This window comes from Charadrius vociferus, unplaced genomic scaffold, assembly GCF_000708025.1.
Source record: "Charadrius vociferus isolate BGI_N301 unplaced genomic scaffold, ASM70802v2 scaffold37, whole genome shotgun sequence".
NCBI classification, from domain to species: domain Eukaryota; kingdom Metazoa; phylum Chordata; class Aves; order Charadriiformes; family Charadriidae; genus Charadrius; species Charadrius vociferus.
Window position 1 is genome coordinate 286,042 of NW_009649457.1, and position 22,184 is coordinate 308,225.

The following is a 22,184-nucleotide window of genomic DNA, read 5'->3' on the forward strand; positions in this document are numbered from 1 at the left end:
GTGAAATGAGGAGTGGAGAACATTAAAGCCATGCTAATAGATTTTCAGCTCAGATGACTTTAAACATTTCTGCTTCTGCTCAGGGTTGCTTCATTTCAGTAACTAATATTTTAATTAGATTAAGTCTTTGTTAAAGATTCAGAACCTTCCATTAAGCAAAAGCTAATAAAAATACATCCCCAATCTTTCTGATGTTTCTAAAATTAAAAGAATAAAAAAAAAGGACAAAATCTCTTCACTTAGAGGAAGCCTGCCTTTCGCCACATCAAAGAAAAATTATACGGACAGTCCCTCTCCCCCAAGATGTTTCCAGTCTTTTTCTGGTCATCTCTTCTCCTCTCATTCTTACTGTACAGCTGGGTGAGCACTAGTCTGTAGCTTCCTTTGTTGAGCCTTCCAAGAAGGAAGATGCCTTTGTAATAATGAAAGTCAAATAAGAAGAGATCAATACTCGGTGTAAAAAAGACCGCAATTTTAGCAGTGCAACTTACTACCAGTTTCCTCGGAAACAAGTTCAGAAAGCATGTCCCACAGGTCAAGCTGGGACAAAACACACATTAAAATTAAAAGAACTAAAAATACATCATGAACTTTTAGCCTCAACTCTACTAATAAAAGATACAAAGTTTATTAAAATGATGGAGCACAGTAAAATATGTTGATAGGACACAGGGCATTTCAGAAAGTAGCCAAAAGACACTGCTGGTATAGAACAGACCTCAGCATCCCACCCGCAGCAGGAACTCCCATAGTCTAACTTTTCCTGCCAAGGCACCAAACTCTGGGCCAAGCTACTGGTTCAAGTGCTCCTTTGAGCCCTGGGCAGGCTGTTCGTGGACACTGGAAAACCCTATCTGTCCTCTGCATCTGCACCCTCCACGTCAGATCCCCAGGCTATTTTTCACACTTACAAGTGAAAGGTTTCATTGTATTTGGGAGCCCAGTTGTTGCTCTTTGACTTGGTTGTGAACTTCCTCTTCTTGTCACTCTGATGGGGCCCAATCATGGTGATTTCAACAAATGGACGGAACATGCCAGACGTTTGCCACTTCAGGTCGTTGGCTGCCACAACTGGAAAAGAGCATCACAACCTGTTTTACAGTAAATACTCATTTGTTCCCATTGCTCCGGACACATTCCCACCCTGCTATGCTTTCAATTTCTTGTTTTAGAGGACAAAGTCCAACTCAAAACTTGTGAGTGTCCTGACACACGTGGGAAAGACTTTTTTGGAAGATATGCTCTTTTGCTCTAGTTTAATTCTGTAACGGGAATTTAATGCTTGGGACAGCACTTAGTTTTTGCCATATGCATAGTCAAGAAATTAGTCTAAAAAAACAGGCATTCATGAAACTTCAGGCAGACTGCCCTTCCAGTTCAGTGCTTAACTCTACATGGTAGATGCCTCATCCCTGGAGGTGTTCAAGGCCTTGACTGGATGGGACTTTGAGCAACCTGGTCTAGTGGGAGGTGTCCCTGCCCATGGCAGCAGGGTTGGAATGAGATGATCTTTAAGGTCCCTTCCAACCCAAACCATTCTGTGATTCTATGATTATGTGCGGGATGAGAAAAAACCAGCGCATTTGGGGACCGATATTAAGGTCTCTGTTGAAAAGGAAAATGAGAGCGCAGGTAAAACAAACAAAGCCCATGAGCTGTGGGTGGCTCCAGAGCCCAGAATTATTAGCTCTTTAATTTCTGTTCTCTCGGGTCACTGCAGGGAACAGACTGAAGCACAGGAAACAGCTCTGAAAATTTTTTTTGCATTGCAGTGTAGATTTAGCGGGGAGAACAGAGGCATGAAGAGCTGTTTATATAAATCTTTAGAGGAAATTAAAGTAGTTAAATATGCTGTACTTGAGCAAAGGAGATGAAGGAGGAAGAGGAAGCCTGAGATGAATCACTGCTTTGGTTATTTTCAGAGCAGCTCCTCAGGGACCAGCGTGGCCTTCGGGATGGGGGAGAGGAGCCTCTAAAATCTTACCGGCTCTGAGATCTCTCAGTTTACACTAGGCAATTTCGCAACATCACCCTGTCCTGCTGCTCTGTTCTCTGCAGCACAGGCTACACTGTGGCGCCTGGCAAGAACCATCATCTTGATTTTTGTTTACTTCTTATATCGTTGCCAATAAACAACAGGACTGTACATTGCTATGTCACTGGCTGGACAAGCTCGTTTGCTGTTTCTCTACATGTTCCTGATGTAAAACAGAGAAAACAATTCTGGATTCACATCACATGAGCTAACACAGAAGTATAATGACTGCCAATTGGAGATGTGCCTCGACAGAGTCACAGAGCCTGAGCAATAACACACGCTTTATCATACCTTTCACCGTGACCTTGTGTTCACCAGTTCCTGGGTGGGTATACAGGTCAATCTGTATGGACACTTCACCCACAGGATCATCCACACCAGAGCCTGTTGGAAGAAAATTGACACGCCCCATGCACACATGGACTATTGCCTGTTGGCATCCATCTTTGGTTTATGGCCTCAGCAAGACAATACAGCGTTTCCACAGTACACCTTCCACAGCCAGCTCTTCAGTCAACATCAATAGTGTAACATTAACACAAAATAACATCAGGCTTGCATGCCCAACACGCATAAACACTAACGTTTTTTGCACTCCACCATAAAGATCGCATCCTGTTGAGAATACTAGTAAGAATTTTAAAAGAAATTTAACAGGCCTAAAGCTTGACAAGAGGCCCTCACAGAGAGCAAGGATTTTTTCAGAGATTACTGCCAAGCTATTGTGTGCACATGCAGGCATTCCAGTGGTGGGCATCGGAATTCCTATCACAAAACAAAAAAACACACCAGAGAGGAAGTCTAAGGAAAAAAAGACAAAGATGTTAGTGATTTGCACTGAGCCATAGTGCAGTCTCACCCCCTAAGGAGCTTTTTCCATGTTGTACATCAGATAGAAGTTGTCATCCTGACAGCCTATCTGCTTCCCTTTGGAGGATAATGAGATTCCCTTCACTGTTGTGCCCAAAAAGGATGAGAGAGAAGCACTCAAAACTTGCATACTTATTTCCCTTCATCAATTAGCCAGGGAGAAAACAAGACATAGCTTCACAGAGGAAAAGATAACATGTTGCAACAGAGGGAGAAGATCTCATGAACCTTGCAATTCATGAATTATGATGTTTTCAACTTTGTAACTTTTAATCATAATTATCACGCAATATGTGGAAATGACATTTTTCTGGGTAGAAAAGTCAAGATGTCATGTAAATTACAGAAAAAGACTGCTTTGCAAAATGAAAATGAAGTCTTTGATAAGATAGTGAGATTGATTTTACTTTCCCTTTGATAACTGCCTGATCTCAGGTTGACAATTAACAATGCTGCTGTAATTGGGAGACCTACAGGGTAATTGGGTACCTACAAACAGCAGCGTTATTTTGCCAATTTTGAGGCTAAGACATTACTAAGTGAAAGAATTGGTGTGTTTGAAATTCAAGATAAGGAGCTTGAAGGATATCATTAAACAAACATTTTGATTAGATAGATCTAACACATCAACTTCACAAGAGCAGTCCGCAGGCAGCAAAAACACTCATTTAAAAACCAAGAGGTTGAGAGCTAATCTCTGCAATTCTCTGAAGAGAATTACATGGCACAGAACTGTAGGCAGTGAAAGTCACATTAATAGACAAGTAAAAGTATCTGAGCAAACATAACAGAACCTCAAATTATTATCTCAGGGTAGATTCTCATTCTTGACCCGAGTACAACAAACAGCCTCTAGGCTGTAACATTTGTACAAGATCTTGAATGTACTGTTTTCTCCCCGCTTAGAAGGGCAGCGTTCCTTCTTTTCTGTATATAAGCACAGAGCTTTAAAATTGATAGACTTAATTATTGACCTGACCCATCTGATAGTGCAGATCCGTCACTTATACTGTTGCCGTTTCCCACGGGAACAGACAAGCTTACCAACAGTATGTAACAATTTTATCAGGCCACATCTGCAGAAACATCAGCCACCAAACATTCAGATCTTCATTTTACTGATCTTTAGTGTAATTAATAGGTTATAAAGGAGACACTGATGCTTCAGAGGAATGACAGCAGAACCATCTCATTACCTTGGAGGGAGACAAAATTTAGATATTTTCTTTCCTACCTTCATTCATGTCTTTCATATAAAAATCTTGTTCTATTAACAGAAATGTTCAGAGACAAAAAACCACTTTGTAGATGGCCAGAGAAAAATATTCTGATCGCATATAACTGTGTATATACATGTACTTGCACATTTAGTGACAAGCAGATTTAAATCTTGACAAGAAAATCTCATTGGTGTTGCGATACTGGAAGGTGAAACTGCAGAACTGAGCTCGTGCAATGGGTTACAGACATATTTCACCTGAGATAACAAAAACACTTTGGACAGCAGAAAATAAATGGAGAGATGAAAAACAAGACTTAATTTTCTAAGGCTCTCCTGAGCACTCAGACTTTCAGCTAACCCCCCTTCAAGCCAGATTTTTCAAGCTCAGCCATAATTTTGAGTGCATATCAGACATTACCATTACAGTAGCCTGTCTCAGCAGACCATATGCATGCAAGTCTAGGACTTGAAACAGCCCATGGTAAAAGGTAGGGAACAAGTCTGTAGCATCTCTCAAAAAACAGTCCATTTTCAAGACAGCTTTCACATCCCGTGGATAAGTCTCAAGCTTGGGGACAGGCTCTCAGGCAGGGTACAGACTTCTACACCGTGCAACCTGTGGCTCCATCTGTAGGATGCAAGCATTTGATGAAAGTTCACTTCTACAGGGAGCTAAAGGGAACGGGTCTCTGAAAAAGGTTTCTGGGCATGGGAAAGATGACTTCAAAAGCAAGGCAGTTGGCTAATGTTGTTATGGCAACAACATTAGTCTTGAACATACCCTTATCAGGAAGAACGTCCTCATTAGCGGTAAACCTAATACCTTTCCCATCATGCACTGAGACATGAATTCAAAAGGCAAGAAGCAAGCAGGATAAAGAGAGAAGAGTGTGAATTACAATCCGATTAGTGGTGTCGCTTAAACAAATACAAGACAAATATTCTAGCTCTTAATAGATAAAATATCCTCTTAGATCTTCTGCACCAACACAGGCTTTGGAGAGCAAGGCTGTCTGAGAGCAAGGGATTGTCTGGGTTAAAACAAGCACAGAATTTATGCTGGCATAACTAAACTGCAAGTCATGATCCAACTTTGCAGAGCAAACATTTAATGGCATAGTGCTACAGAAGCCTGCTCAGTAAGAAAATGAGGGCAACAGATACCTCACAAACTGGAAGATGCAACCATTGCGCAGCGATGTAAGAGAGGCAGTCAGTATTTAAATAGTTCTGCGTGCAGCCATTTCCTCCTATAGGCTTGTAAGAAGCCTGACTTATGCACAGGAAAACATCACTCGGAGCACTCTGGTAAGCAGATGCCAGCAGTAAATACTAGTGCTGTCCTTTCCGTCCCTCCAACACATGTGCAAACCGATCTACCAGTCGGGGTTACTGAGAAGCATATGCAAGCAATACCCTTTTCTAGCCCCAAACCCAGGAGGTAGTCATGCCTTTCTCAGACCCATTCCATCATTGATCGATCCTACTGATAATTCAGTGGCATAGCTCCAGTCTTTTGTTCCTCAAACAGGGTCTAAAACTCTCAAGCCTACTAATGTAGAAGATGCCGATTTGGACCAGCTCAGTGGCCCACCACACCTGGTACCCGTCTCCTAAAGTGCCTCAGACAAGCCACAGAGAAATGTCGTCAGCTATGAGATATAATTGATGACCTCACGACTGCATATTATGTCCTAAAACTAGAGCTTAATTCTTTCCAAGCTTCTTAAAGAAAAATAAAAATACACACATTTCTGTGGAAACTCTGTACATTCCTGCTGCTCTTGGATATTTTCAGTTCTCTTTGTGTATCTGCTGAACACTCACCCTCAGTGGAGCTTTTATAGTCAAATCATGCGTTGCACAAAGCTGCTTCCTCATATCAACTTTGAATTTGCCTCTTTGCAACTTCAACAGCACATCTTCTTCCTCTAATTTTAAACACTCCTGACTGTAGCATGTAGTGTAGAAGAGCAGTGCTGCACACATCTTTATACCCTGGCTCATCACAACAAGATAATAGGATCCACAGAAAAAACTAGCTTCAATTCATGGTCTGGATATATAAGGGGAAACATTTGCCATAGAACAGCAAAGACTGAAAACAAACTGTGCACACAAGTTCGCAGTTTAAAAGTGTATTGGTTAACTGTAATGGGAACAGCCAAGCTCCTGGAGTCCCTTGTGGATGTAGCAATCTTTGACCTGTCTGGCCACTGGATGTCATCCTTGCTCTGCTGGGACACAGCTATAGGACCATTCTCTCAAATGCAAGTTAATGCAGTATATTTCAACCTAAGCAAGAACATACTGTGCTGCTAAAGGCAGGGATGATTCAGTCCTCTGAAACTACACTAAACTTTTCACTTTAAAAACAAACCTTGTTTTGCTCAAGAATTCTCAGTACTTTCTCCACTGGTTGGGGAATGCCAGTATCAAGAGGTCTCATTTGCACATGAAGGGAAAGTGTGTTGGCTAAGGAGTGCTTTCCCCTTGATTTCAGGGCTCGGTGTGACAGTATGCTGACAGTTTGTACAGTTTGTGGGGTCACCAGCTCTCATAGGCTTGGAAGGATGAACGGAAAAAGGACCCCAAGCAAAAAGGTAGCAGAAAGACACCCCCACAGAATTCTATGTCTTTTGCTGCTGAGATGTAGTAGCCCAACACCAAGGCTTGTATTTAAACAGCCTGAAAACTTAAAACAACAGTTTCAGTTTTGACCTAACCTCTGACATTATCTGTCCCCTCTTCCTGAGATCAGTGAAATTCATAGTCAGCCAGTGAGGGTCCCTGACTAGAGATCAAATTATTCTGTACAACTGCTGGAGAGGGTCCAGCAAAGGGCAACAAAGATGATTAGGGGACTGGAACATCTCTCATATGGAGAAAGGCTGAGGGACTTGGGTCTCTTTAGTCTAGAGAAAAGAAGATTGAGGGGGGATCTTATTAATACTTACAAATACTTAACGGGAGGATACCAGGGGGATGGGAGCAGTCTTTTTTCAGTGGTGCCCAGTGATAGGATGAGGGGTAATGGGCATAAACTTGAACATAGGAAGTTCCATCTTAACATGAGAAGGAACTTCTTTACTTTGAGGGTAGTGGAGCACTGGCACAGGCTGCCCAGAGAGGTTGTGGAGTCTCCCACTCTGGAGACATTCAAAACCCGCCTGGACGCTGTCCTGTGCAACCTGTTGTAGGTGACCCTGCTCTGGCAGGGGGGTTGGACTGGATGATCTCCAGAGGTCCCTTTCAACCCTGACCATTCTGTGATTCTGTAACACGAAAGCAAAGAAATAGCGCCAAAGCAATGAAATAGCATCACTATTGTGCTTTCCCAGATAGAACTCCAGTGATGCATCCCAGCAGCTTACTAATATGTTGTGGTGATTTGCAATCATCTAGCTCGCACATATCCCATACTGGCTGCAGACAAAACACTCTCCGTACTTACTCTCCTAAGAGACTTCTCCCCTTACAGGCAGCGTGTAGCTCCGTGACTCACCACACTGCTGTCAATCAGCCTTAGTCAGGACTACAGAGGCTGCTGGCCACCGGCCTGTGACACAGGCACCCACTAGTTCCTGTGGTGGTGTCTTACTGAAACGGTCCCTCACACCACCATGTAAAGTCTCAGTACAGTAACTGCAAATTTCACTTCTTTTAAGTCGCTCACCCACATTAATTCGTGAAACGTGACTGCTAAGTGAGGATTGCAGAAAAAAAGACCACAAACACCCCAGGCCTTATGTTTCACATTTCTGCTCTCTCAAAATGTAGTTGTTGAGTGGGAAAAAAAACCCACCCTTTCCCTGCTTCCTAGTTTCTAAAGCTCTGAACTGTCACATTTCCAGAAATGTTACTGCCAAAAGCACTCTACAAACTGGTAGTACAAGACAGAGCAATTACGAAGAGAGCAGATAGCTCCATTCAACTTTGCCAACAACACAAAAGAGTCTTACCCTGGGCTGTCTGAGTCTGGACAAAGGTTTTGATGAGAGTGTCTGTGGTCTGAGTGTAGAGAGAGAGCGCATATCGAAGTGACTGCAGGTCTGGACTCTTCTCCAAGAAGGTTTTCTTCAGACCATTCCCACCAGCATGGAAATATTGCTAAGAGTAAAAAGAAACAGGAAAAACAATGAGGAAGAATTGCAACCAGCAACAAACATTTACATGCTATTGCATGTGTGGATGAGAAAGAGCTGGAAAAATTCACAAAATAGCTTCTGAACTGGAAATCCAGCTCTTAGACCAACTGATACCAACTGCTCGTGGCTTTCCTCTTCCAAAGCACTTAAATATAAATATGCTGTCTCCCAGCACATACCAGTCACCTGAGCCTGTTCAGGTTTACACAGACATGGCAGTATCACTCACTTAGTGCCTTTAACAGCAATGCCAGACTCCTGCCATCTTCTGAACTATCCTCCCAGGCACTATCCTCCCAAATAGTAGCTGTGGATGGAGCAAAGGAATGACAGAGACAGAAATGGTATCACTTACTTTGATCGTATCCAGTGCCAGATCCAAAACAGCACACTGCTTTGGAGTGAGACTCCTAGTTTCTTCTCTCACCATATGATCCTGCAAACAACCATTATATTCGACATGAGTATGCTGTCAGAGACTAAGGGAAAGGAGTCGCCAGTATCACCTCTTTCTCTGGATTCATGCTGTGGCTACATGGCCATAGCATTAATTCAGCTGTTTAACGAATGCTTAATGGAGTCTCTCAGAGTCATTTATTACAGCTTAACTTGAAAATAAACCCACTTTCTCTGTTTCTTGCAGGCACAGAAGACAGTAGTAAGGAAAGGAACTGGGTAGAGATAAGCAACAATTTAAAAATCACAGTTTGTCTCTCAGAAAACCCAAATAGGAGTCTGCTTGCTACCCCTGTCATTCTAGCAACCACAAAAAACCTGTCAAACCACCACCTAAATCAAGAAATTCTGAGAACCGGGTATTGGGCAAAGTTATTTGATGTTGTCTGCAGATTTTTAATTCTTCCATCTAAAAACATCACTAATACATCGTATCATTGGTGCAGAGGAAGAAAAACAAGTAAGCAACATGTTCTAGAAAATACCTTTGCTAAAAGAAAAAGGTGTTCCCATTAAGACCCACCATCTCTAATAGCAAAGAGCCAGGAATCCCTTGGAAGGGATTCCCTTTCCTGCAGTGGGAGCATATCCCTGTTAGACTCCTGCCTGACTACAAGGATGTGTCATCCTTTGGTATTTCACTAAGCTTTTTCTCTCTGATGCTTAGTCTAGGTCTCAGGGAAAACAAACCCCAAATTCTAACTGAGCTGCTGGAGGGTCAGGCCAGCTGGCTGCAGCCTGGGTGCTGAAGCATTCATGAAAAAGGTGCAGGCAAATCAGGCAAAGGCTACTTATCTCTACTTTGAACATGACACAGCCTCTGTTAAGAGACACTTTCCAGAAGGCTCGTTCACTAAATTGTCTTTGAGTAAAGCATGCCTAATGTGTGGCATCATGTGTGCATTTTACACTGGTAAGTTTGCTGGCTATCTCACAGCCTGGTGATTCTTCACATGGCCTGGGGCTGTTCCCATTCATTATCCACCACGATCCATCTCCTGCCTGACAGAGATGGGGCTCACTGCAGTCTCAGGGTAGTGCTAGGCACTTGCCATGCTTCTCAGACATCTAGCTAGGACCTTTGCACAGTGCTGCGTTAAACTATACAGAAGACGCCTCAAGTCAGCAGCACAGAGTTTGCATCATGCTTTCTGGAGTAGTCGACATGCCTCAACTTGTCTCTTTCACCTATGGAGACTGCTCCTGGTCTGCAAAGCCATGTGCAATGGCACAGTACTCTGTAAGCTGCAAAGTATCTTCTGTTGCGACAAGCTGTCCTTAGGGGAGCAATAGCTCTCCTCCCTCTTCTTGATGAGCAGTTCAATTGAAGATGATGTGGCTTCACACTTCAGTACACTGAGGGTAAAACATTCTTTCTCTGACAGTCAGATTGAGCGCACAATCAGCCAGACCTCAAGGCCATGTTCATGGGAGAGGCCAATTCAGTCAGGGTAGCTGTGTCCCCAAGGCAGAGTGACTTTCATGCCGGTTGAAACGACTTCCTAGGTCTCCCTGCCAGATTCCCCACACTGTGACAGAAACCAAGTGGTCAGCATTTTTCTCTTAAACACCTAAAGAGCTCGTTAACCTTGCTCTGAGCAGTCACCCTACCGGTGCCCATGCTGTCATTGCACCGCAACACATCACTGTTTTCTGAGAGAGTTTCCCAGTGCCATTTATTTCAACACTTTATGTAAAAATAACCCAGTGACTGGACTGGTAGTGCTTGCACCTACGCATAGAGGAGCCCATGACTGTCATTCCCCTGTGTACCTGCCCTCTGAAAATCCTACACTGTTCCCATAAAGGACTGCACGGAGTCCTACCCCGCACTTCCCAGATTGCTAGCCACAAACATTTACATCTATTAATTATGCAACTTCAAGCAGAAGTACTGGAAAAAAAAAATATCTTTTCCTGGTCTCTCATATTCATCATTGTATTCTCCACAGGTACTCTCAGAAGAACCTCTTCAGTCAGAGCTCAGCTGGTTACCCCGGGGGCAGCACATGGGAGAGGATGCTGCTGCTCCCTGCTCCAGCTGCTGGCTATTAAGCAAACGGAGCAGAAAGAGTTTGATAATAAATGGGAGGCAGATATGTGGCACCAAGGTGCCAGTTCTATGGTTGGTTTTCCGAGCATTTTAAGATACGCTGTGAAATTGATTTGTCATCAGGACGAGAGCCTGTGCTTGTCAGGTCTGTCAGTTTCAGTTTTCAGCTGAGTTATCTGATTCACTAGAGCTCTCTTCCCCCTGTTCTATTTAAGACAAATAAAGCCTAAAATCCATCCCATAATTTTCCCAGGCTATTGGTGGAACTGCAAAACGCACAGGAGATGGGCTCTGAAGACCCATTTACTCATGCCTTCCCTGTTAGCTTGTATGTGCCCACAAAAACAAAAGGACAAAATATATATATATACACACAGTACTTACACAGACCCAAACAATTTACACTCTTGTAATACCTTTACTCTTCTGGAAATTTTTGCTCGCAGTGTTGGTCCACACCATCTGCCTGAACTAAAGGTCTCCAGAACTCAGGTGGTAGAGTGCTTTCACACTTGTGTACAGCTCTCTTGCCACATACAAAATCCTGTCTACCCATGCTACTGTAGTCCTATATGTGGATATGCAAATAAAGGCTTGAACACACACCAGGGCTTGCCCGATTTACATGATTACGTGCATTTCTGAAAATGCAGTGCAGAGTTACCAAACTTTAGCTTTACAGTAACTGAACTGAAGACAGACTGCTGCTGAGGGATGGTCTTCGTCTGACCAGTACGAATGTAAACAGGCAAAGCTTCCAACTCACTCCTGTCAAAAGGCACCTTGTACATATTAAGAAATTCCAGTAATGAGAAAATATGGAAGCAGTAAAAGATAACAGAGAGTGTCACTGACTATGCCTGAGAATGCAAAAAAGCCACAGGAACTCGCAGTTGCCTGTGCACAAACTTGTCTTTGTGGCCTCAGAGAAGGAACAGAGCAAATTCAGAGCTCGCCCCCTTTGACACCAGGAGTGCATGTAGAGGGCAGAGATGTCTTCTCTTCCTCCAAAGGCTGGGTTCTTGCTGTTAGTTTTGAAAGGGGAAGGGGATATTCATAGGAAAAGGGAGTCAGATTCGGAGGCTGTGGTCCCACCCCCACTCTCCCAGGCTAGATACAAAGCTCCTCTCTATCCACCTCTCCCATGGAAGTGACACGGAGCATTGTAAGCGCAGGACACAGGGGAGGTAGTGCAATCCTCAGGAGCCACCATGTCACGAGGGAGGACAGCCTGGCTGTGGGATTGCACGGGGCCGTCCCCCAGCACCAGTGACAGCTATTCCCCTGGGGAACTACACTTAAGGGTTTATGTTATGTCACTGTTAACTGCTATGTAACAGCCTCAAAATGCAGCTGGAGAAGAGCATGTGCATTGAACAACACACCTGCATGTCCAGATCGCTCACTACGATTGCTAGTAAGCACTACCTTAAATGAATTGTGTACTGTCTTGGCTCATAAACATGAGTATGTGAAATGTGTGTTCTGGTCAAGGGAAATAGATAATTGTAGTAAGACAGCTGTAATAAGTGCTCAAGACAAAAAAACATAATGGGAAATGATGAATGCAGTTTGAAACTGCACTAATCATGTAGAAGCATGCCCTTTGCTGGGGGAAATCTCCCTGATCACACTCTGAGACAGAGTTCACATTCAGCTCCATCTTCCTTGCAGCACAGTTCGTGTACTGTGACGCTTCAGATTTAGACCTCCTCTTGTACAATATCTGTTTTGTAGCACAAGTCAAACCACAGCATAGTGCAATTTGAATGTTGTAAGGCATCATTATTTTCATACCATTCCCGTCGTGACCAGTGAATTAATGCTTGATTGGCTTATGATGAGGTGGCGTGCACTTAGTAATGCTCATGTCATGCACTGTCACGTCATGCACTGTCAAAACACATCAACATAGCCTTCATGCTAAATGCCAGCTTGCCTGTAAAGAAAGCCCACGCAGAAGGAATTTACAGACACAGGCTCTCTTCCACAAGCAACAGTTATTTTTGTAACAGTTCATATAATTCATCAATAGCTAGAACAATCATCCTTCCTACCGATATCTCATAAGGATCACATAAGGAACTCCCTTTTATACATGGGGATACAGAGGAACTGGGCAGATACTGACATCTCTATTTTTCTCATTTTAAATTCATATACCAAACTGATCACTGTATCTACAGCAGAGAGAGAGAGAGAAACTACTTTGATGATTAAACCCACCAAAAAAAATTAACAGTTAATTTAAACACAATACTAATGTTAGCAGAATGCATTTAAAAGCACATTTAATGCATTTAAAAGCATTTATCTACAACTGCATTCAGCGACAAACCACTGGAAGCACAAGACATGCTATGCGCTACCACGCTTCCATGCTTACACACACGGACATTGACACTGACACAAGCCATGCAGAACAATACCTTCAACTTTGACAAGTGTCCCAGTTCCTTAGCGGCACTGAAAATCAACTGTGTGCCCTATGATGGCAAGAAGTTAGAAAAGAAAGGAAGGAAGGAAAAAAAAAGGTTATAAACAAGCTTTGCATGTTTTTCCTTTGAGCAAGTCAAGTCAGTTCACAGCCAGAACTTCAGATAACCACCCCAAGGCCAGTCACAACAACTTGACTCCTTGCCAGTTTATTACTTAGTATAAAACTTGGCATTTCCGTGGATACCACATCAAGAGCTATTTTGGAGCACAATATTCTGCTAACTGGTTCACTTTTGCTTACAGCAGCCGCCCATTTAAACAGAATGCACCTTCAAACGGATCGCACATGCTGGGGGTGGAGGCAGTGCACTGGCTTTCTCTCCAAGTTCTCCTTTAGATTTCAAGTCTCAATACACATGAAGACAGTGAGACTGGCCAAAGCAAAAGATCACACAACTGATGGCAACCCCGTTATAGAAGTAGAGCCCAATCAGCAGGGTGGGGGTAAGCCTACATCAGATCAGAAACAAAACTGGATCTGAGCAGTTTTCAGGAGAGAGATCAGCGAACAAAGTCCATTGAATACTACAGCATAGTTTTTCCATGTCCAAAGCTTGGCCAATGGCTCGTCTTCCCCTACTGTGGCTTAATGATACTGTATGACCAATGAAGAAACACAAAGGGAAGATAAATCCCAATGATGGGAAATCTTGCTTCAAGTCACTTACACTCTAGTACAATGGATTTTTACATACTTTCTCTGCAATGGTTATAACAAAGACATTTTTCCTTTTCCCCACCACAGCATTTCTCTGTTGTGTAATATTCCTTTTGCCTAGGGAGTTAAGTCCAAAATTTAATGAGAAAGCCAAAAGCAACCAAGACAACTCTCCAGTCTCTTCTCCCAGACAGGCTTTATGGGGTGTGATGGAATTTATTTTCTTCCACTTTGCTTCTTTTCATTCATCTAATCTTGCCTTTTTCTTTTAAAGTCACAATTGCTTATTACTCTACTCAGAATGAAACCCCAACCTGATGTAATTCTGGCTATGAATTGTGCATCTATCATATCATGAAACTTTGCCCTCCACTTCAGCCCTCTTAGTGCAGTAAGATTTGGGCTTTAGGACCAAGACAAAGCTACAAGTGACCCCTCTTCCCTAATTAAACCTCCTCTCTATTATCTCTCTCAGGAATTCCTTAGGTGTGTCAGGAGAGCTGTCCTCTCAAAGATGATCTTTGGCTCTCCTCTACTGTATTCGGTTATTAGGGGCTAGTGTTAAAAGCACGTGTAAATGTCACCGCAGGTATCAGCCGAGAAGTGTCTGGAAGATGTTCCAGCTTAATGTCTGAAATAAGCTCCCAGGGACAGACACTGGTGGGTGGCGCTTTCCAGCAGAGTCTTTTTGCTCAGGAAAACACTTGGGAAAAGATGAAGCTCATCTTTTTTGGAGACTGCTGGCTCCACGAGGACCACATTTCTCCAGAGGAATCCAGTAAATCCAATTCTCCTTTCCACAGCCGTCCTTCCGTCTCCTTTACTATTCTTTCTCATCTCAACAGTCCTTCACCCTCCCATTTAACCACAACTGCCATGACCACTCCCCACCCCATCAAACTCTTACCCTGAAACTGTAACAAAGCAAGATGTAACACCAGAATTATTATATTGCCCTTTGCCCCTGCAACTCAGTCTGTTTTCTTTGCTGCCTTCTTTGATAATCATTTATTCGTTGCCTTTTAAATCAGTGCTCTGTGGAGCAGGAACTACCCCGTACATGCATTTGCAGAGGAGACTCTGGGAACTGGGTTCTACGGCAAAGATCCTTGCTGAAGTAATTTATTTTTTTTTCCTAGGATTAAAGTTAACATCAGCCCCACTGATGGGTTCCCCTCAGCAAAAAAAGTGTCTTTACACTTGCTACTAGAGGTAGCAGATACCCTTTCACAGAAGGAAAAACAGGCAAACAGTTCACAGCTGTAACACTGGAAAGACTGAGACACTGGATACCCTCTGCCCATTACAACAGCAGTCCAGAATTTTTAGATGAGATCATTTTACTTTAGTTTTGCCAGCTTCGGAAATTTCTTCAAGCTGAAAGACTCTGTGACCTGAAATCACAGACAACCTCTTGATTTGCTCTATCCGTAACCATCACCTAAACCTCACTGTTACTCAGCCTTTTATGTTTGTTGAATACAAATCAATATAGAATGATCTCTATTGACTTCCTAGCTAAACAGAAGCTCTTGATAATTGATTAAATTCACAGCTCTTGGAGGGGGTGAAAAGCACCGACAAGGACAATGCATCTATAAAGGAAAGCCTCTGAACTGAGATTGGGGGCTTCCATTGCTGCCAGTAGCCAATGGGCAGTGTTAGAGTACAACTCTCTAAACTGAAAGAGTACAAAATTCTCTGTATTTCCAGTGAACAAGGTTGAACATGACTGCATACCAGGAGCAACAAAGAGATTTCACTGTGGGCCACACCAAATAATCCATCAGGGCACACGGCTTTAACCAGCGCTCTGGTATCCAACAGATGTGCCTGCTGTTCTGTATGATTGGTCATTAAGTTTGTTTCACTTATGGGTCTTAAAACTTAAGGTTTTCATGCCTGTTGACCAAGCAGAAAAAAAAACCCAACATTTTTATAACATGAATTTTGAAAAGGTTAAGTGAGCAGTCTCAAAACACACTAACATTAACATCTCTTGATCCAGTATTTTCAGCCTTCATTGGACACTTTTTTTTTTTTAAATGTAAATTTGAACAACAACATTAACTAACCTAGGCACATAGTCTCCCTGCCACAAGCTTCTAAGGAGGGCAGGTTGGTAACACTGAGAAATATCCAGTGACTTGATACACTTCAAGGAACAAAGCTGCTCAGATAACTACTCCTTAGTTCTTGCCTGCTAAGAAAATCCTCATCAATCAGTGCCAATCTCTGTCAATGGGTCTGCAAGGAGAAGTTATTTTACTGTTAACATTGAGTTTGTTATCAATGCTGGTAACTTCTAATGAAAATTGGGACAGCTCCTTCCTCTGCCAAATGGCATTCTTGTAAACAAGATGCTATACGTCCTCCAAAAAATTTATTTATTCATGGAAAACATTATCACAAAGCTCTATAGACAGCACTTATTCCAGGCGTGCCAGTAGGGAATAAAAACAACTAAACTTAAGTAGCAGGTAGTTTTGAGAAAAGCTGCCCACAATGGAATTGATTAAAATATCAAGGATGGAAGATGAGGAAAAACTAAGTCCTTCTTATGAACTGTTTCTGCCTAGTTCTGTGGCAAAGGTAGCTGGAAAGGGGACAGACCTTAGTGCTGGTTTTCCTGGCCCCTCTAAAGAAATTAGTTTTACCTTCCTAAACTTTTTGAAAACATGTAAGATATCTATAAGATACCTATAGTCCACCACACAAAGATTTTAAATTCCTTGTTAATGGTCTGACTGTTCCCACCCCCCAGTGAAAGCATTCAGAGAAAAATCATTAGCTGACTCAAGCCTAATTGCTAGAAGCCGACAGAATTGCACTGATTTATATTCCAAGAGGCTCAAACTCTCACAGCTTAACTGTCCTACTGCTCAGTTGACAGTTAGGAAACAAAAGCCTACTGCAAGTCTTTTGAATCCCAGTCCTTTTTAGGAAAACGTATTATTACACAGGCTTATTTTTCTGAGACATACCAGGGCAAAGAGATTTCATCTGGTATTGTACGTTCCTTTTCCAGATTTTTTTTTTTTTTTAATTCCTACATTCAACAACAATGAGATCTGATCATTTATTAGCAGCATTTATGTTCATTTAAAAAAAACTTTATCATCAGGCAATGTTTACTACCACCCATTAAAAATTAAGATTATTTTTTAGTTGTTGTGGTGTATTAAACATCGAGAAAATAGGCTTAAAAGTGGGGAAAAGGGAAAATAATTACCTATCAGTACAGAGATCTGGGTACATGTGCAGTTCACAGACCATCATTTCATTCAAGGCTAAGAAAGCTTTTTCTCCTCATCACAGAGGTAGCCTTGGACTTTTTCACTCTTAGCGAGCACAAGGGAGAGGATTCATTTAAACTAACACAAGTTAAGAAAGGTTTCAGAAAACCTCTTAAAGCCACAATCTCCTCCACCACAGAACAGCTCTGGAGCGGTGCTGCTTGCAGATGAGCCTGAAGAACAGCCAGTTTGGAAGTCACATGTAAAATTTGTCTGCAGTTAAAGAAAATTTTGTTCTTATCCTGGACCACGTTTTCATTTAGTGAAGTCTGATGAGTAGAAAAAAGCACAGCAGGAGCAAGAACAAATGGAGCCTCATGTGAATGGCTGCAGCATACCGTGTGAGATAAATAAAGGAGAGGCTCCAGGGGAATCACCTATGTGTAAATTAAGCAAGTCTTCATTGACCTGACTAGTCACTGATAGCACGCTATAGTTTCATCCTAAGCAGCGAGGGAGAAAGAAATGTATAACTAATCCGTTAATATCCCCAAGCATTGTGCACTGAACCCCAAAATAAGGATTTCCAGAGAGCTGTGTTTGCATATCCACTCATCCAAGACAGAGAGTGTTTAATTAAATGTTGATCTTTACTTAAAACTAGTGAGGTGTGAACTGCTGGGTGAGTTACTGGAGATCATGTTGCTACTAATCTCACAACTCATGGGCAGTCAATGCTCAGAGAGGTAAAAGCCACTCATCTGCAAGTCATTAAGGCACCCGCAGCTTAGGTCATCAGAGTGGGAGTCTGTAAAACTGCCCCATCCCCATCACATCCTTCACAGGCAGTAGCTGACTGCTTTCTCACCCAAGCCCCACCCTATACAAAAATCTTCCAGAAGCAGCAGAAAATGGAAGAGCAGAGCTCAGATTTTTCTTCCCTGTATAATACAGGCTGAGCTAATTTAAGTGGAATAGATCGGTCTGGAGAGTAACAGGCATTAAAGCACGTGCAGTGACGGGGCCATACAAGCGACAAGTGAGATACACTGCAGCATGTCAGGAACCTTCTACCTGAGTATGCTTTCCATGACCACCATCAAAAACACTTTTGCACCTCTAGGAATGTTACGCAAAGGAGACAAAATATATCCCTTAAAAGGGAATCTTTTCTACCATGAACATCCCCTACTTCTCAAGGAGTTTTAGGAGGGTAATTCCACCCAGTGGTCCTTCAAACATGGAGAGGCAGCGCTAGGGCTTTCTATTGCTGAGGGCTGGGAGGAGTGAGTTACAGTGCCTGGGGCTATTTCCAAGTCTGATGTGCTTTCAAACGGAAAAAAGAGAAAGCAAAATTAGATAAGAGGTGCAGGGCAGAGAAGCAGAATAGCAAAGAGAAAGTACTGCCCACACTGCCAACCCTGAGTTTTGCCTTGCCTTTCCCTGCCAGTCTTCACTACTAGGGATTATGAAAATCTGGTGGTGAGAGAATAAATCGCTATGTCGCAGGGGATAGTGGAAGCCCACCTAGCCTTGCCACAGGCTCCCTGCTCAAGAACTTCAGAGAAGGCAATCTTAATCATTGCATTGTTCACAATCACCTTTCTGAAACGGCAACTCTCTTCCAGTTTGGACTAGTTCAGCCTCCTCACTATGATACAATTGATTAGAGAGCCAAAAATCCAGCTAGAAGCATCTGTGTGGACTTGTGCAAAGCATTTGACACTGTTCTGCACAACATCCTGGTCTCTAAATCGGAGAGACATGGATTTGTCTGATGGACCACTTGGTGCATAAGGAACTGGCTGGATGGTCACACTCAAAGAGCAGCAGTAAACAGAAAACTGAGGATGAGCTTCATCACACAAAGAGAGCATTTCAATTTGAAACTGAAGTGATGGCTATAAGAAGCTACTCGAAGTGGCTTATAGCAACATCCCGCAGGTTGGAAGATTTAGCTGATCACACTTATTGCCTTCTTCATGATACAAGCACTGAATCACTCTCCTAATCCACCTTTAAATTCAAAATTAGCAAATATAAAGCTCAAGCAGCTCCTCCCTGGTTGTCTCTGAGGCTCTTAATCTCACTGCTTCCATCCTGAAGGGGTCATGTTAACGCTGCTCTTACATGATGATTCTAGCACCTGTCCCCAAAGACTTTTTTAAAGCAATTCAACTGAGAGAAAGAAATTTCATCCTCTTAAATTTAGGTATACTTTTTTCTCCTTTATAAATTAAAAAGGCAGTCAGAAATTATTACTCCAAATCCAAGCTCAGAGCAAGCAGTCTTTAGCAAATTACACCTCATGCTAATTTTATGCTTAGGAAGCATGACAGCACACTGCGTCTCAGCAGTTTTGTTTAAAGTTGTCATCTTGAAGGCTAAAGACAAAGGCCTTCCCTCTCAGAGCAAAAAACACCTATTGCAAGATGCAGGTTTGCATCACTTCTCTAGACACTGCAACCCAAGAAGTCCACTCAAAATACGTAGGCAACTGCTGAATAGTGAAAACCACCATCGTTCTACCCACTACTGGGAAGAAAATAAATCAGCATAAATTAGCCCCAGACCACAAGTTTACTCCAACACAGAGACGAAAAGAAGTTCTGGATCATCTCCAGATAATGAGGTTATAGCCCAAACTTCACACTGCCTCCAACTGAGTGTCATCCCCCTGAGCAGCTGGGCATGCGTGATTGACATTTAATCAGTTTCTGTGGTTTCTCAAAATTGGGGAAGAGGTTAATCATCCATTGTTAAAAACATCACTACATTCATGACACACATTCATCCAGCATGTCCACACAGCTGGACAATTATATAAAAAGACTGCCTTTGAAAGCAAACTATCTGGACATGTTTCCAACTCCCCAACATCAGAGACACAGGAATTACGCCCGTCCATACTGATGTCAAAGCCTTCTGGTGGGTAAAAACAGGAGGTGGTGTCATTAAAAAGCAAACCCAAATTAACCACATCTATAGAGAGACACACCTGACTAATAGATGACAGTAATTAGGCAAAAGTGTTTACAGGTGTTGATCTAATGACATGAAGACAACACTAACTGCCCAATAATCCCACATACACAGCTCTGTTTAAAGGATTGCAAATCCCTGATTAATGCAATTTGATATACTTGATGGCAACTCCTTTTGGATCATGGATTTTGAATTGTTCTTTTTCTACACTGTGCTCTATATCTTGCAACCCTACTATAATGAGAGCTGCTCTCTTTGCTAGGTTACAGACGTATTTTTCTATCCTCGAGCAAGCTATATGCAGGCAAATTTACCTGGACAGATGACTCATTAGGTCAAGGATATGAGTTACGCAGGCAATGGCAACACTTTCTGCTATGAGTCAGGAAGGAGAAAATGCTTTACCGTATGGTCTGTAAGAGGAGGCAGCACAATCAGCTTCTCCATGGTATTCATTACCACCCTCCAGAGCTCTTTCAGCACCCGTTTCAACACTGTTTTTTCACACACGGTTGCAAACAGTGTCAGGCTGCAGGGAGAGAGCAAGAACTGCATAAGTTCAAAGATTGCAATTTGCAAGGAAAAAGGAGATGTGTATGGGAGAATCAGTGCCCCATCCAAAGCAGTTTGTAATAACGATTGCGTTAAGGGTAAAAATCTTCCCTTTTCATAAAGTGCAGCCTGTCTTCACCCTTGGAATTCTAGCACTAAAGACATTTGGCCAAAATGGATTATTGATGTTCCTGATCTCTATCATTTCTATTTATCGACCTAGGGATTACAGAAGATACCACTAAGTTATGGTGGCTGCAAATAGTCCAAATAAGAGCAGGTACCATTGATCTGGTTCCCCTTAAGAACATACTTCGTTTCAAGTTTAAGTTTACAGAATAGATAGGAAAAAGTTACAAATATAGAACAATAGGTTTTAAACTTCAAGGGGTTATTATTATGATTTTGGTTGAATACCTAAATTAATACTTCCCAGAATATTATGCAGAAGTTCCTGCACAGGTTCTGATAGCTGCTGAAGTCCCTAAATCTTCCACCTCTATAACCACCTTGAAGCATTTCTTGGACTCCTCTATATTCTGTTGCAATTGCATTCACCACCAATCACCTGCTGTACGTTTGTTCCCTTTTACATAAAGAAGTTCTGCTTTATCTCCCTAGTTATTCCTCCATTGTTATTGCACAGGCTATCAAAAAAGCCAAGAAATGTTAGATTCTTCTTCAAAATGATTGTTGGACTTTGGCATTTACTGATCACGCTGGGAGAACTACAAAACAGGACTCTGCAGCCAGAAGCAGTGCACAGGCGATAGCTGACTCGTCTGCGCTGTGTTCCATCTTCTCACAGATTTCCCTTCTCTCCATAGCTGGTTAGACAGTAAACGCACAAAACTGAACAGGGACAAGACTGATGTGTGTATGATGCAGGAAGCATCAAAAAGACTCTCCTCCTGTAAAGGAGGAAAGAAAATAACCCAGGCTTGGATTGTGATAATCAAAATTACTTGCTCCACAGCTGGACAAAAAGCCCGCAGCATACCAAGTTCCTGGTGATACAATGGAAGGTGGCTTCTCAGTGTTTGTGAAGGCATGCATGGAAAATGTTCAAATCGGAGGGCTCCTGGATGTAATGATTGCTACAGGGAGTCACCTACTACATGGCGACCCAAAGGAAAGATGGGACAATCAATACAAAGAGCAACAAAAGAAACTAGATTTTAAACTTGTGAAGCTGAACATCTCTCGTATTTATTCTGAAAATGGCTTACCACCCCTTTCAAAATAAAGAACTGCTGTGCATCAGCAAGAAGTTTAAATTCTACAATGATTAAAAACTGTTTCTCTTTGTACATCAAGGCTTAGCTGATGAGAATTATGTGTAGTTAGCCACAAAATGTCCCTGTACAGCTGAATCATGCTGCATAGTGTTAATGGCAACAGTTAATTAAAGCAATGGATCAAGCTTATGTACATCACACAGTTCAGAAGCTTATCTTCTAGTTAGAA

The 22,184-nt window shown here is 42.4% G+C and overlaps 1 protein-coding gene across 1 annotated transcript in view; it reads right to left on the reverse strand.

Annotated features, from left to right (window-relative positions):
• UNC13B (unc-13 homolog B (C. elegans)) overlaps nt 1-22,184 on the reverse strand; it is a 190,935-nt gene that overhangs the window by 1,002 nt on the left and 167,749 nt on the right. Inside the window, exons 35-41 of the mRNA XM_009889740.1 lie at nt 20,571-20,694; nt 13,217-13,273; nt 8,634-8,714; nt 8,093-8,240; nt 4,912-4,968; nt 2,330-2,422; nt 912-1,071 (exon numbers count right to left, since the gene is read on the reverse strand). Of these exons, the coding sequence (XP_009888042.1) occupies nt 912-1,071; nt 2,330-2,422; nt 4,912-4,968; nt 8,093-8,240; nt 8,634-8,714; nt 13,217-13,273; nt 20,571-20,694 (720 nt within the window). The remainder of the gene's footprint in view (nt 1-911; nt 1,072-2,329; nt 2,423-4,911; nt 4,969-8,092; nt 8,241-8,633; nt 8,715-13,216; nt 13,274-20,570; nt 20,695-22,184) is intronic.